Source organism: Balearica regulorum, chromosome 9 (assembly GCF_011004875.1).
Source record: "Balearica regulorum gibbericeps isolate bBalReg1 chromosome 9, bBalReg1.pri, whole genome shotgun sequence".
In the NCBI taxonomy this organism is placed as follows: Eukaryota; Metazoa; Chordata; class Aves; order Gruiformes; family Gruidae; genus Balearica; species Balearica regulorum.
Window position 1 is genome coordinate 16,388,390 of NC_046192.1, and position 15,645 is coordinate 16,404,034.

Consider the following 15,645-nt stretch of genomic DNA (forward strand, 5'->3'; position numbering starts at 1 on the left):
TTAACGTGGTGGTCCATGGACAGACTGAAGGCACCGGCTGATGGCAGCCACTCCATCACTTTCAAGACAGCCACCCAGCTACTCTTTCAAATCTTTGGAAGAGGAATTGAGATGCAAAGGAAAAGGAAATTACTGTGGTAGGAGAGAGGATGCATGGGGTGATGCACAAGATGATGCGCAAAGCTTTTGGTGTAAATTAAATAAGAAGGGCAAACCTCCCCAAGCTCTGAGTAGGGTGGAGGAGATGGCTGTGCAAAGCTATCCGCAAGTGTGGAGTTAGGAAAGGGCAGCACTGACCCTGTCTGCTCATAGCACACGCTCCCTTCCCCCGATCAGGACACACAACAGTCACAGCTCCATCGTGTTTGAGCAGGACACTGAACACGGGGCCCTTCCTAAAGCCCTGCTCAGAAACAGAAAAAAGAAACCTGATGAAAGGGCAAAAGAGAGCCACACAAGTGATGCAAAAGCCAGAAGACTTCACATTTCAGCAAGACCCTTACAGGGGCTGACCCATTTGAGCTGCTGGAAAGAAGGCAGATGGGTATGTGATGGCACCGTATAACACACCTTTGTGGCATGGATGCTGTGGGGATGAGAAAAACTGCACATGTGGACAAAGGCCACACTAAGCCCCGGCTGCTCAGAGGAGAAAGCAGCAGCAAAGTCTCCTGCTCATTTCCGAGAAGGCGCACAGGCAAGAAAAGAAGCTCTTTGGGAATTCAGTGTCATTTTCAGTTTGGCTTTTATTTTCATTGACTTCAACAACAAGGTGTTCCAAAACACACACAGGTCCTGGTGCAGGCAACACTGTCATTGCTACAAGCATTGGCAGATTCTCAATTAGCCCATACGCTTTGATGTATCAAAACAAAATAAAACAAAAAAATCACAGCTCTACAGGGGAGGGTAAAAGCTACAGCAGTTCAAACTCACTTGAAGATTCCAGTTATACAGAAGTGGGCTCCATAGTGGTATACAGTAGAAAGAAGGTTTTCACAGCATGTATTTTAACCATTAGTGATGCAGCAGAAAAGCTCCATCTCACTGCTGAGTTGAAAAGCAGATATTGAAGTTCTCGCACCCAGACTCTGGGCGCAGCATTAACTGCATTAACCTTTATAGTCAGAAGCTTCCTAGTTCCTAAAATGACGGTATTTTTGCATCAATATTTGTACAATACTGAAGCAGCTCAGAAGGATTACACAATGGAGATGCAAAACCTTGGAGGTGAGAAGGGCACAACCTAATTCACCTCCAGGAATTTGCAAAGTACCTGCACTAACACTTTCCCCACACTAACACTGCCCCGCTGAATTAAGTCTTGCATCGAGTCAAGAGTAGGATGACTTGCTTCTTTTGTAGCATATAGGAGAAAAAAAAAAAAAAAAAAAAAGATGCAGTAAGTTTTCACACTGAGCATGTTAAATACTTTGAAATCTAGGACGCTGCTCTTTGAAGTGTTACAAAATAAAATGATAAATCAGGCTTTCAGTACCTGCCCCCTCCCCCCCTCAACTGCAAAGTAACACAGGAATCTCAGTATGAAAAATACAAATATATTTGTCCAGTGATGAGTCATTTGTTACAAGGTATACTGTAAGCATTCTGCATAAAAATAATTATTAAAAAAACCAGAAAAACAAACAACATTTTATTGTGGTTCTGTCAGACCCGGTAGCCCAAGAAGAAATAAAAATTGGCATGTTATGCTGTAGGAAACAAAAATTACACATACAAAAAAATATTTATATACACACACTTTACAGGGTAACCATCTTGCATTACCATTCAGAGCTATCCAAAGTAGGCTTGCACAGTTACCAAAAGGCAGTCTTTGAATGCAACATAGACCTGGCACAACAGATGGAGGAGGATGCTAACAATACCGGACTTAAATGAAATACGTGGCACACAGCAGGGACCAGAAAACAGCCACTGCATTGAAACGAGATTATTTGCTTGTAGCAAGGTAGGATGACAAGTCATTTAAGCTGCTTTTTTCATCTTTCCCCAATAAAAAAAGTCAGGCTTACTGTTAAAAAAAAACAAGCCAACTTGAAAGCAGCCACGCTGAGCCAGGCTCCTTAGTTTAGGTTTGTTGTATATACGTTAGAGTCTCACTACCTTGGCCAATATAAATGTGAAAACATGCACTCGGTTCAGTTATTCGTCCACAGGACCACTGGCAGTCAGAGGAAATGCCTCAGAGCACAGCTGCTGTAGAACCAATAAAGAAAAAACAGAAAAATCAATTTCTCATGTAAACATGACTTTTTTTGCAGTAGCAACACTCATATTACAGGAAACTGGTCCTTGGTCCAAGGCAGTTGGAAATTTCTTTTTTTACTCTCCACTTCTAGTTGCTCATCACTTAGTCTATAGTCACCAGCAACAAACCACAACAGGCTCCAGCCTATTACAGATATATCTAAAGATGGTTCTACTTTACTTGGCAGGAAACCAAATCTAGCACGGTCTAAATAAAAGGTTGTCTGGGTTTAGGGTAGCTGAAGCCCTACAAATAAGTGTGCAGCTCTCAGTTGGTCCTCTGTTCAACTGGAGGCTAGGCAGGCAAATCCTTATGCTAAACTAACCAGGCTGCGTATGTGACAAAGCCTAATTCTCTAGCTTAAATGTCAGTAGTAGTACAGAATGACTAAAGGTTGGATGGGGGACAGAAGTCAAGAGCGACCAATGGCTGTATTTGTGTTGACATCCTGGAACAAGTAAACCAGGACATACATGTGGATGTAAATTCAAAACAAGAAGAAACAGTAGGTTTGTTTTTTCCCCTGCAGAAGGCAAGGGAAAAGGAAAAAGTGGGTTGGTTGCAGGTGGCCGTAAGCGCTGGCCTGCCCAGCAAAGTGCATGTGCTGTCTCCGCTGGAGAATACTACACATGAACAGAGCACTCAGCTCCGTGGGAAGAGGCTGTTTAAGTGCAACGTTCAGCAGACTAATTCCCATTTATTTTTCAGATGAACCGCCAGTTCAGGGTTTGGTGGCTTTAGGCTTTTTACATTTGGTTTTGGTGTTGGGTTTTGGGGTTTTTTTTGGCTTTTAAAAAATTTAATTTTAACCTTCCTGCTTTTCAAAGTGGGATCGCTGGATGAGAGAGACAAATTTGCAGGTCAGGACACCCACAAGGTGTATGAGGATTCAAAAGTCAAGAAAAGAAGCCCTCCCCCCAAAGAAAAACACGAAACAAGAACGACACCTTCTCGAGAAGGTCAACGGCTTTCAAGGGAATACCACCCGCCTTCCCCCTTCGCTCAGCTCTCCCTCTTGCAAGAGCTGGGGGTGGAAGTCGCGGTCCAGGAGCATGACCTAGACAGCATCAAGAGCATAACTAGCAGGAGTGAGCAAGAAGACTCCCTCTGCCCTTCGTCCAGGGGTGCAGTACCAAGCAGAAGGAAGACAAATGAAGGGCTGAGCAGTTTGTGGCCGAGGCGGGGTGGAGCGGGGTCTGCAGAGCTCACTCCCCTTCCTCCTTGATGCGTTGCTGTTTGTTGCGCCGGGCATCCATGTCGAAGTTGAAGTCGTTCCACTCGTCGCGGGGCGGGAAGGAAATGGTCTGCCGGAGCGTGAAGCGGACTGCGTCAATGACCCGCTCCCCCCGGGTTTCGCTGGAGCCCACGCTGACGGTGGAGGCGCCGCTGGGGGTGCGCAGGAGGTGGGGAGGGGAGGAGAAGTCATGGAGCTGCCGGTGGTCCAGGATGCCCTTCCAGATGGCATGGCGGAACTGCTCCGGGATCTTGAGGCTCACCAGATCCTGCAAGGCAAGGAGGAGGGCTTAACAGGGCAATCCCTGGGCAACCTGGGCTTTGGGAGTAGAAGCAACCTCTGGGCCACCCTGCAAATGCCTCTTAACCCATAAAGCTGCTAAAATCCAGGGGGTCATGATGCACTGTAGGACACAAACCACTAATCCCAAAGGTGATGGTTCACTTCTGAACAAGCACATGCAGCCAAGAGGCAGCAAGGACTGATGATGCAAGGTCTGTTTTGAAGCTACACAAAATACACATTCATGCATGAGATGTGGTGACCTAAAGCTAGACTTTTAACTGGACTGCACAGCCTCTGAGACAACCTCAGGGAGATCTGCTGGTTGTCTATAGTGGGGGATGCATTTTCAAAGCTCAATGGCTTTGAAAACTTCCATTTTTATTTCAAAGCCTGATTTTAGAATCAAAGTCTGAGCTCGGGTATTTGAAACTCTGGGTCTGACTCTATAGAAACTTCCTTAATTGCTTGAACATAACCAAAATTTAAGAACAGAAGCCTAACCTTAGAAAACTTGGACTTTGAGGCCCCATCATCTCTGCGCAGGTACAGTACCTGAGGGTAACCTTACCTAACTCTGGGAAATGTCATATCAGCTTCTGAAAAAATTAGCAACCAGCTTTGGTTAAGTTGGGTCAGCTTTTCTAATTAGAGCAGAAGCAGTAAGGCAGGCAACCCAGGCTAGGAAGCAAAAGCACCACAGCCTTGCAAAGTCTTGGGGCAAAAAATGGGATGGCCAGCTCTGAGGAGAGCAACAGCACAGGAGAGGAAGCAGCAACCCTACGGTAAAAGCCATGCAAGAGGAAAAAAAAAAAACAAACCCAAAACCAGGGCTGAGATGCCAGTGGCAAGGGAAGATTGTTAAGGTAAGGCCAGAAAACAGAAGCAGGGAGTGAAAAACGCAGACCACTTCTGGACAGCCTACTTGTCTGCAGGCGAGTGAGGTGTTTCAGAGCAGTGTAAACTGAAACCAAGCCTTGCAGAATTAACAGGCATGTGGGCTGGGGCCACTTCAGGGGCTAAACTGGACAGTGGTGGGGAGGGGGAGACACTCTTTCTCTGTGCCAGGCAAGGCAGTTACTGTGCTGGCCCTGAGTCCAGCCTCTCTTCACCTCACAATAAGTCTTCTCTGTGTGCAACAGCCTTAAATCAAACTAATCATATAAAAAAAACCCTGAGTCTGGATTTCTGACCCGTTCCTACAGTAGGGCCAAGAGTGCAAACAAAGGAAATGGTGAGGAGTTACTTACATCCATGGAGTAATGCTCAATCTGATAGATGGTGGTCAGCCCCTGGGTCGTGAAATAATCCACACAGGATGAGCAGCCCAACCTCGCTAAGAAGCTGCAGAGGAGGAAGGAAGGAAGGAGAAAGAAAAAAGGATCACCCTGGCTGCAACAGCCCAAACCACAGAAAAACCAAATACTCAGCCAATCTGCAGCAACAGGAAACAAAGCTTTCACCCTTGGCTTGACCTTCTCCAAGACATCCCAGGCCAGCAAGCCACATCACTACCACATCAAAGAAGTGAGGGAGTCCTTCAGCTTGGCTCCTAGCAGACAACCCTCATGGCAGCACCTTGCCTTAGTCAAAAGCTGGTGCCACACAGCCTGGATCTTGGGGCAGGATGGCTCATGTGGATCCTTCTGCCACCTCACTTCATCCAGAACATGGCTGAGCCCGTGGCAGCCTGCTGCATGGATAGAGGGCTTCAGCAACGCTCAGACACACGATGTACACAAAGTACTTCAAATCAGCACATTCCTCCCTAAGCATAAAGAATTCCTCCTTTATGGGCAGCATCTTTCAACCTGTTCAACCTCATGGAGGGCAGAGGGATTCTGACCCCAGCCATGTTGAGTGGCCAAAGGGGATAAAAAGAAAAAAAGAAATGTTTGCAAGACTGCCTGGCACCCTCATCTTCACCAGTCCAACAGGTGCTGCATCCCTTGGTTTTCTTGCAGTCCTAAGGTCCCTGTTTATCTCAGCTGCTCAGAGGTGGGGGTTTGAGGCTCCAGGAGAACAGGGCGAGGGACCCAGCAGGACCCTTCAGGCTCCCAACACGAGGCCTCCGCTCCCTGCGGGTGGGAAACATGCGCCGGGCAGCCTGCTTCCGCTCACCTGACGATGCTGCAGTCTGTAGGGTATGGAGGAGGGGGGGTGCAGTGGGACGTTGAAGGCATGGAGAGGGGAGGAGGCAGCGCCTGCGTGGGGCTGAGGCCATTCATGTCGCCGGTCATGGCCATGTGGGTGCCCATCATGGGAACTGGAGGAGAGAAGGAGCAGCACATTGTTACCCTGGTGTCCCCGGATCCCTGCTAACCCCCAGCACAGCACCAATGGACAGCACCTGCAGCCTTAAATCCCCTGCAAAGCATTGCACGGAGCATTTCGGGCAGGGCCGCAATGACCGCATGAGGACCAGATGACAGACAGTCCTTCAGGAGCTCCCCCCTCGCTGGAGCAACTGTCGGCAGCACCTCCACCACGTCGCCTTCCCTTACAAACAGGCTCAGTAGAAACCCAAGCAAGCTGCAGGCATCTCAGCTTTCCCTGCCACAGGAGAGGAGCAGGACAGAGCCAGCGGAGTAACCCAATACAAAAGCCAAACAGCTTTGTTTTCAGAGACACTCAGAGCACCCAAAGGGGATCAGCAACAGGTGTGGGCAAGAGCCCAGTGCTTTTGAAATAAAAATTAAAAATTTTAAAAAGAAAAAAAACCCAAACCCACTCCAAAACCCACCACCACCAAAAAAACAACAACAAAATCGCCCAAAACGCACTACCACCAAAACTCGGCCCCTAAAACCATGTCTGTCACCCTAGATTTACAGGGCTGCTGGGCACTCTTCAGCAGCCAGGAGGAAGAAGGTTACAGAACTGTGAGATGCAGATATTTCCTTTGAAACAAAGAAATGTCTTAATTGAACTGAGGGGAAAAAGTTTGTCAACATTTGCATCTCCTCTGCTGGGAAAGGAAGAAGAAACAAGTCTTGAAAGGCAGATGACGGTGCAGCCAGCCAGATCTGCAGCAAGCAGTAGCTCTGTTCACCTCTGTGAGGCTCGGGGCAGGATGCTGAAGCCTGAAGAAGGCAGGTGATTTGCCCCATGGCACAGCAGTGAGCACTATTTGACTCTGCAGGTTCCCAGAAAATGACTCCAGGCTCCCCGGACTAACACTAGCCGCTTGGAGATGCCAAGTCTCCTTGCCCAGACTAGCGGGAAGCACGCGTGGAACAGGATAAGAAGGAGCAAGGGTTTCTTACTGTTGGTTCCCATGCCGTCAGGGATGGTGGTTGGGGTCAGGGCATTGCGCTGCTGAGGGTTAATTAACTGGCTGACTGAGGGCAGCTTGTTCATGCTGTTCATTTTGCTGAGTGGTGGAGAGTTGGAGCCGTAGGATGACTGCGACTGCATGGAGGTCCTGCAAACCAAGGAGATGTTAGGACAAGGATCACAGCAGCTGGTTAAGAGTGTGCATCTAAGGGTCTATGTTTTCTTTTTGTGGCAGTGGTGAGCTACTGCTAGTGAAATCACTGACACCATGGGAGCAGATAAAGATCATTAGAGAGAGAGAGTCAACAGGAAATAAGAAGTTTCCCCAGATATTCTAGGCATTTGAAAAACAAATGGTGAAATACCATCAAAGGAAAGCTTCTCTTTCAGTTCAAAATTTTTAAGGAAAAGTTTCTACATAAGTGTTTCAGTTGAAAAGAACATACACAAAGCCAGCAAACAGCTGCCAAAACTAAAAAAGAGTATTTTTAAGTTAAACTCTCCTTGTGGTCAGACTTTTTTCATAAGAACAAGAACTGAGGAAATAATCTCAAACCATCCTAACTACCCCTAAAACCTGACTGGAGAAACAATTTTCAGATCAGGCCACGCTTATGACGTTGGTTTCTCTGAAATTCCTAGTTATTCATATAATCAGGTTGTTATCAGGTAGCCAGAGGCTCTTTGCTCAAGACTGACTCCACACACTGTAGGGACCTCTACTGAGATGATCAGAAGTGCCTGGGACACTGACATGCAGCTTTTGTTGGTGTGAAGGAGAACCTGGTATCCAAACCCCGCAGGCTGCTTCCAAAGAGTATCATATTCCTACTACCACTCGACAACAGCACTAGCCTCCCTCAAGTCCAGACAGCCCCAAACTCCATCCAGCTCACCCCTGCCCAGCCCCAAGGGTCCCAGCTGCAATCCTGCCTCGTAAGCGATCCAGAGCACGAAGACCAGACTTCTTCTGAACGGCAGCCCAGTTCCCAGATCAAGTTACGGCTGTGGCATCCCATCTGCAGTGGGGTCTTATTTGGGATATGCAGAAAACGATTATTAAAGCGGGTCCAACAGTACAATTGGCAGAGCACCGCCATGCCGCAAGAGACCAGGTTTTTCTCTCTCCGACACCAGGGGCGTTTGCAAGACTGGGCAAAGGCGCTGGGGAAACGGGCATGCTTCCCAATATGACATACCCCTGCAAGCCATGCTCACCCAACAGCGTGGAGGTCACCCAGCTTGCCACAGAGCCCAGCACTCATTTGGCCGTATCATGGTGACCCTGCAGTGAACGTGCAAGGGCACATTCCCATCTTATTTCCCATTGGGAAAATTTTTCGTCTGAGTATAACTGGTTACACCAAATCCTGGGAACTGGCTTTTCTTCTATGCAAAGAGAATAGTTATTACTTCAAATAAGCAAAGTGTAAAGGAAAGAAAAGGCTTATTCCTAGATAATTTACTAAAACCTTCAGCACTCAAGGTCAAGTTTCATACAATTATATAGTCTTCAGCTTCCTGCACTTTTAAGACTTGCATTGTTGGGTGGAGAAAACATCTATGCTAACAGGCTATAGTATCTAAGGCCCTGAAGAAATCTTACCTAATTACACAATTACAGGAGGTACAGAAGGGTGTGAACTGTCCTTTGGCAGTGAAGATGCAGGACAAGATCCAGCAAACTTCATAGACTCAAGGAAGTGGAAAGCACAAGAAGCTTCACAAATTAATATTAATGATGGCAGCAACTCCCAAGGGGAAATGAAACCGAGCCATGAAGTTCAGACCCAACTTTTCAGGGTGAAGGGAATGATTCAGATCTGAGGTTTCAATTCACCAATTATGAAAGTTGAGGCCAGCCATGAAATTCAAGTCAGGTTGACACCACCCTTAACCTAAGAGGCTTCTGGATTTAGGACCAAAATTAATATTTCTACTTTACAGGTTCAGGCACCTATCTTAACTGGGCTTCAACTAAAATTAATACACACCCGAGTAGTCTCTTGGGGCAAAATCTGCATGATATACAAGTGAGGAAGTCACCACATACACAGCAAAATTCCAAATCAAATCAACAAAGACTTCCCCAGAAAGATTTAATTGCATTGTTTAAGCTCAGGACAGATTTTATTCACAGAGCTCATGACTTAAAACTTTTTTTTTTTTTTTTTTTTGAAAGGTTGCCTGTTGCTATGGAAGAAGATTCTCCAAGGAGGTCAGTAGAGGGCCCAACTTTGCTCTCTCCACCACCAACTGGGATTTCAGCAAAGCTAGTTAGGAGACTACTAAATACTTTGGGGATGAAAAAAAAAAAAAAAAAGAAAAAAGAGAAGCAAGCAAACATAACCCAACCCAAAGCACTCTACACTATACAAAACAAATGCATACTATAACATATAGCTTAAGGACTCCATTCTTATCTCATTCATACTCATAAGAATCAAGATTAAGACAATCAAGCTCAAGTGAATAAAACAGGAAACAAAGGCATTTTTCTTCATACCCATACTCGTTTCAACTAAACTATTCCATCACATGACCAGATATGTAAAAGGTCTAGAGAAAGCCATCTAGCCAAGGAAAAGTCCCAAGATAAACCAAGATGCAAAATTTTATTGAAAATTAATGTCACACATCAATATAGCAACAGCCTCAGAAACACAAGAAAATGGTTTTGGTATTAAACACACGGACTACATGGTGTTTGAGGATTCATTTAAAATATATTGCTTTTTTCTCTTTTTTTTTTTTTAAACAGGTATTATAAGAATGTCATGCACAGTGATTTTCATTAAAATTATACTTACTATGTCTCAAGAAAGATTAGAAGTAGGAGCATTAACATTTCTTTGATTCTATCAATGCCAATGAAATGCATTTTAATATCAAGGTATAAGGACTTCAAGTAAGAGACTATTATACTTCTTGGAACAGTCTGATACGAAAGGCACCAAGTCACATTCTGCAACTGATTTTTCTCTCTTCAAGAGGCTATGTAATTATTTAGCCAATGATATTTGTAGTTATGCAAGCATATATGAGGGCAATTGCCTTGCATGCTTCAAGGCATATACCGATCATCTCAAGAGGTCAGGAAGGAACTTCCTCCTCCTGCCACATACAAAGCACAATTCAGTTCACAGGTTACTTTGTATACTTCTGCACTTTCCCAGAAAAGGGGTATCAGCCCTTCACCAGAGGTAGGAAACTGCTTGGATAGACCAATTACCTGATTCAGTAGACAAGTCCTAGAGTCCTCATTCACATTAGGTGAGCACACCATCACGTAAGCAGCCTCAATACAAATTACATCAAAGATTCATTAAGTGCAAGAATAGGGCAGCTCAGACTCAGACAGTTTAAGATTTCGCCCAAGCCCCTGTGCCAACAGTTTGCTATCCCTGAAGACCTAGAGCTAGTCACAACGCAGATATACCCAAGTGGAATCGAAGCTGTCCAGTTCTGGGCCTGCCCTTCCTTACAGCAGCCACAGCAAGTGCAGCAAGGATTACATCCCAAGTTCACACATGGTCAACGTGCCCATTGACAATGTTTTTTTTTCAAGTAAGGTTGCTCACTGGACTGCGTAACACTGGGATGTCACTGATGTAGTCTAGTAATGTCACAGATGACACTCAACTGTACTCACCCACTTGGAAGGCCTGTGAAGTGGGACACTAAAAAAGCAGAGAGATGCCCCTGATCTCTACATCTCAAACAGCTGCTATTCTAAAGCAAGCAACAGGGCATACTTTCAACCACACAAGTGGTTTGTAGGCTTGGTAACTAACTGGGAGCATGGAGAGGAGGAGCCCTGATGGTCACTAGGCAGACAGCAGCTACAGCACAGGTACAAGGGTGGAGATGACGACTCCCCTTAGATTTCAGGTATGGGAATTTCCCAGGGCAGGCGGTGGATGCAATCTGCTCTCCAGGGAATGGAGCTATAATATAGGGAGTGTATATACATCAACTAGTTGACATAGACTGGTATGACATGACTGACTGATAAGGCCTAATTAGTCCACTTGGTTATTCCTTGAAAGGAAAAGGCTTCCTTTTCTGAAGCTCCAGAGATGACAAAGAAACAATCAAAAGACAGCTGGGAAAAGTTTTTCTTCTTTTATCTGCAGAGGACAAACTACAAAGCAACTCCAATTGCTTCCATCTCCAGCTTATTTGATTAAAAATAAAAAACACACCTCTAAGATAACCACCTTGTAGCTGCAAAGCAAATCAAGTCGCCATTAAGACCAGTTTCACAATCATCATCCTCTTATAGGTAAGGTGGACAAATTGGAAAGCCTTTCCAGAGGACAGTGGGATGCAAACAATTTACATTCTTGTTTGGTGGAAGTCCCAGGTGCTGTATTGCCCATCATGGTACAAGTGATTTCTTAGAGGTCAGACCAGATGATGAACTGGAGCATGAGCTGGAACCTCCTGGTGTTGGCTGTGGATACCTTGTATTTTCTGGTGGGCTCCCTCCTCAAACTTGCAAGCGGACAAGCCCTGTAGCAGAGCTCTAGGTATGGATTAATGCGTCCCTGTCGCAGTATTTCTATATTGCCATCCACAAGCAGACAAGCCAAGATCCAGGAATAAACCTTCATTGAAAGGACAGACTGACCGCACCAAGCATAATGCTGTGTCTGGGCTGCATTCGCAGTTCAGGTTCCCACCTCTCACAGGGAAAGGAACAGTATTGTCTTTCTTCTCCCAAATAAAATGGTACAGAGCAAAAAGTTATCTGTGCTTTGTGATCTTGAAGTACTTCCTGGAGTTTCCAGACAAAGTAAAGAGGCACTTGATTTGGCTAGCTTTACACAAGGAACAACGGTAGAGCTGCATCTGTATGAAATAGTCACTGCTCATGTTTAATTAGTTATTATTTATATTTAATCACAATTTTGGGGGCTCTACTCCATCAGCCCTCCCCAAAACTCCTATGGTAGAACAAGTCTTGCTAAGACAATGAAGGAGATATCCAGAGATGGGATATGGCTCTCAAAGGAGAGTTAGTACGAGTCATCACCTGCTCAGATCACAGCTCTGCTGTCTGGAAGCAGATGATGTGATGTTCAGAGATAAGAGTCTTCTCTCACTGCATCAGGCTTTTTTCCTTGGTGGGTGGCCAGGAGGCCTGCTCTGCATTTGGGAGGCACCTTCTCTTCAGGCTGTGCCTAACCACAAGTGTGTCAGAGCTGGGTACACACCTGCCCCGAATAAATCCAGCACAGACCGCTCTTCAGGCACAGAGAGGTCCCCACCAGCATTGATCCAACCACCAGGCTGTGTCTCCCAGGGGCTGCTGATCACTGGTATTTACATCTGAGGTCTGCTCCCCAACCACTGCTGATCTGGGCAGACGCCAGCCCGCAGAGAGCACTGTTCCTGGTGTGCCTTCAGTTACCTTCAGTAACATCTCCATTTCCTGCAGCCATTGAACATCAGAGGGTTCCTTGGGAGAGATGCCGCTGCCTGAAAGTGTGGGCTGAAGGACACTTCTCTACCAGCATTAGGGGCTGTTCCTCATGTAAGGATGTTGAGCACCTCTCGGAGGGGACAGCCACAGGAGGCATCACGCCCACCCTCAACCAGCTCCTCCCTCATCACCAGTATCCGCGCCTAATGCCCCACCATCCGCAATACCAGGTTCATTCCATGGCACGTTACTTGCCTTTTGATCATTCCTCCTTCATGCTGGTCTGGGCTAAACACTTAGAGATAATGTTTCCAAAGAATTCAAATCCACCTTGTCAAGCCTCATACAAACAGCTTTCAGAGGTAGAGTTTGATACAACCAGTGTGAGGATTTACAAGTCCTTGCTTAGAAACGGTCTCCTGCATGGGAATTGCTAAGCCAGGATGCACTTTACAGACACAACAAGCAAAAGCAAAGGCTACTGGTTGCAAAATTAGTGGACGAGGTGGACATGGCCTGAGGCGACTTGGCTGAGTCAACTGCAACATATGCTGGCACCACTTTCCTTTGAACTGTGATGTTTGCAGTGATGGGGTAAAACATAGTAAGGTTGATTAATACTCTAAAACAACATCTAATAACTGCTGAATGTCTGCAAGGGGCAAGCTCCGACCCCTTTACACAGGTAGGGCAATAAGCAATTTTGGACTCTCTACCCTTGTTCACTTTGAGCAGCTCAGCTCACTGCTTGGATTGAGACCACAGAGTCAGAAGGGACCTTTCCAAGTTCAGCAAAGCTGGTGCTGGTGCAAAGTCAAAGTCACCTAGTCTTTCCTACAGTTTTTCTGTATTTTAGATCAGACTCTTTATGATTAGAAATAAGGGGAAACAACTCATGATGCTAAATTAGTGGACATTTCTACAGAAAAAGACATGATTTCTTACCAGTGCCAATTCATATAATTATTACCTCCCTCTGTCCAGCAGTACAAATACTTCAGCTACTTGTGCTATTACTGCATGACCAGCATTAAAACAGGCCAAATTGACAATCACAGACTGTTTAAACACACCCAACCCTTTTCCACCCCACCCCACCCCCCCCAGCCCATGAACACATTTTTAATTTAAACATGACAAGAGGCTTTTTTAAATTGAGACCTGCTCAGAGAAACCCCACTGAGTTTTCACAAATACAGAAGTAACAGGAAAGAGTATCAAGAGGTTACAAAAACAGGAAGAAAACGGTACACCAAGACAGACGACATCGTGGTTCCTGACCTCCCAATGCTACAGGCTACAGCTAAGAGGTCTGTAGAAGTGTCTGTTGTTTTTGCAAAGTTTGAGTCCCTTCAGGAGATTACTCTCGCTATTTACTCTGTTTCTATCAGGCTGTGTATTTGCCCCACTGTTCCTAGTCCCGCCAGCTGGGCAAAGTGACCACCAGCTCGGTTCATGGATATACTGATGGGTTTGGGGGGCTGGAATGTTTTAGGATGGCATCGGTCTGTTTGGGAGGGTCTCTCCTTGAGTCCGTGAGTTCACTCCTGAAGCAGGCCGAAAGGAGACTGTAGAGAAGGAACCAGAGAAAAAGAGATGAATGTACAGGACCCTGCACCAGCCACCAAGAGAGAAAGTGTCACTTTCCACCTTCATGATCACAGTATGGGCTTTGAAGGAGGGGAAAAGCAGATGTCTTAGCACCTGGTGTGAAGGTATGTGACAGGGAGATTTAGAAAGCTGGAAAGCCCCAGGTACAAGCGAGTGCTTGGCAAGGAAGAGAAAATGACTAGTTGACAGGGAAATCTGATTTCTGTGTCCGAGTGTCACGGGTGCAAATGGTGCCCCGACACTGCTCCCAGCAACAAATGCAAGAGGAAAAAAGCACTCAGCCAAAGAGGAAAAGAAGAGAAGCAGCTTCCATTGAGCCCACTTCAAACTTCAATTACTTAAAAACCAGAAGCTGGTGCTAGGGAGAGAGAATAGTGCCTCCTGTGAAAAGGCTGTATTGATTACATCTCAAAGCAGCCAGTGGACCTCCCGCACTAAAGCCAAGGGGTCCCTGGGGCTGCCAGCTGATGCAGAAGGCACTGCACCCTCAGACACAGCAAAGCAAATACAGCATGTCTTCATATACCTAGCCCCACGCTTTTTTTTTTGCTTACTTTCACCTGGGCAATTCTCTAGTGAGAGCACTATCCAAGTGCCTGGAGTGCACAACGCGTGCAAGCACAGCACTACAAAACCAAACCATGCAAAAAAAAAAAAAAATATCACTGTCAGCTTCCACACCAAAAACTAGGTGGAGGTATGAAGAATACCTTCCCCACCAGCCCCCTCCCCACGACAGCAAGCGCCTGGATCCCTGCAGCTCCCATCTCCGCTGGAGCACTCCAGGCACTGGATAGCTCAGCTTTGTCATGCCTCACTTGCAAGGTTAATTCCCTCTCATTTGCATAATGAGCTATGCTGCTCACTAGATTGAAAGGCAGCCAGTGGGCTGGTAGATGCAGCCCTGCTGATATAAGAGAAACATTTACTGGAATATAAGATCCCACACTGACATAACAGCCATTGGAAGGCTTTGTGAAAACCCGTCAATTATGGGAGTTGGACTTGATGAGCCTTACAACTGGAGATATTCTATGATTCTATGGTATGACCAATTGAAATAAAGACTGTTCTGAAAACAGTGCTCAGCAGGGTGAAACTCCGCATAGGAAATTTTGCTAATATGAAAAAGTGTTTTCCAGTGAAACCCATAAAGACTGTGCGGATACTCCCTGGAAATACTGATGGTAAGTGTATTTCACAGCAAAGAATCAAAGAAACCTTCCCTTCCCAACAAAGCAGAGGCCACCTCTGGCATCTCTGCCAGCAGGGATATTCTGGCAAATCCATGTTTTAAACAAATGGTGGCAGACCATGAAAAGGAAGTCTTCTAAATAAACATGTGTGCTGCTGTTCAAATATCAGCCCCAGGATTTGGCAGTGAAAAAGGAAGAATAGAAACTGCAGAAAAAACCCCACCATCCCACCTATGATCATGAAGGTATTTGGCTTAACAGTAAATAAGAGAAAACCATGCACAAAGGAGCAAACAGAGAGAGGAGATGAAACAGAGAAAGATTGTCGTCTGGCACAACGTGGAGC

At 45.9% G+C, this 15,645-nt stretch overlaps 1 protein-coding gene across 4 annotated transcripts in view; it reads right to left on the bottom strand.

Moving 5' to 3' along the window:
• Window positions 1–732: 732 nt before the first annotated feature.
• TP63 (tumor protein p63) overlaps window positions 733–15,645 on the bottom strand; it is a 106,939-nt gene continuing 92,026 nt past the window's right edge. For 3 of the 4 annotated variants that reach the window (XM_075761253.1, XM_075761252.1, XM_075761251.1), the window contains 4 exons: window positions 7,055–7,212; window positions 5,910–6,054; window positions 5,039–5,132; window positions 739–3,774 (listed from right to left, as the gene is read on the bottom strand). In XM_075761253.1, coding sequence (XP_075617368.1) covers window positions 3,478–3,774; window positions 5,039–5,132; window positions 5,910–6,054; window positions 7,055–7,212 — 694 coding nt within the window. In that variant the 3' untranslated portion in view covers window positions 739–3,477. Of the gene's footprint in view, window positions 3,775–5,038; window positions 5,133–5,909; window positions 6,055–7,054; window positions 7,213–15,645 lie in introns of all 4 variants that reach the window. The other variant, XM_075761254.1, reaches the window with a different exon arrangement.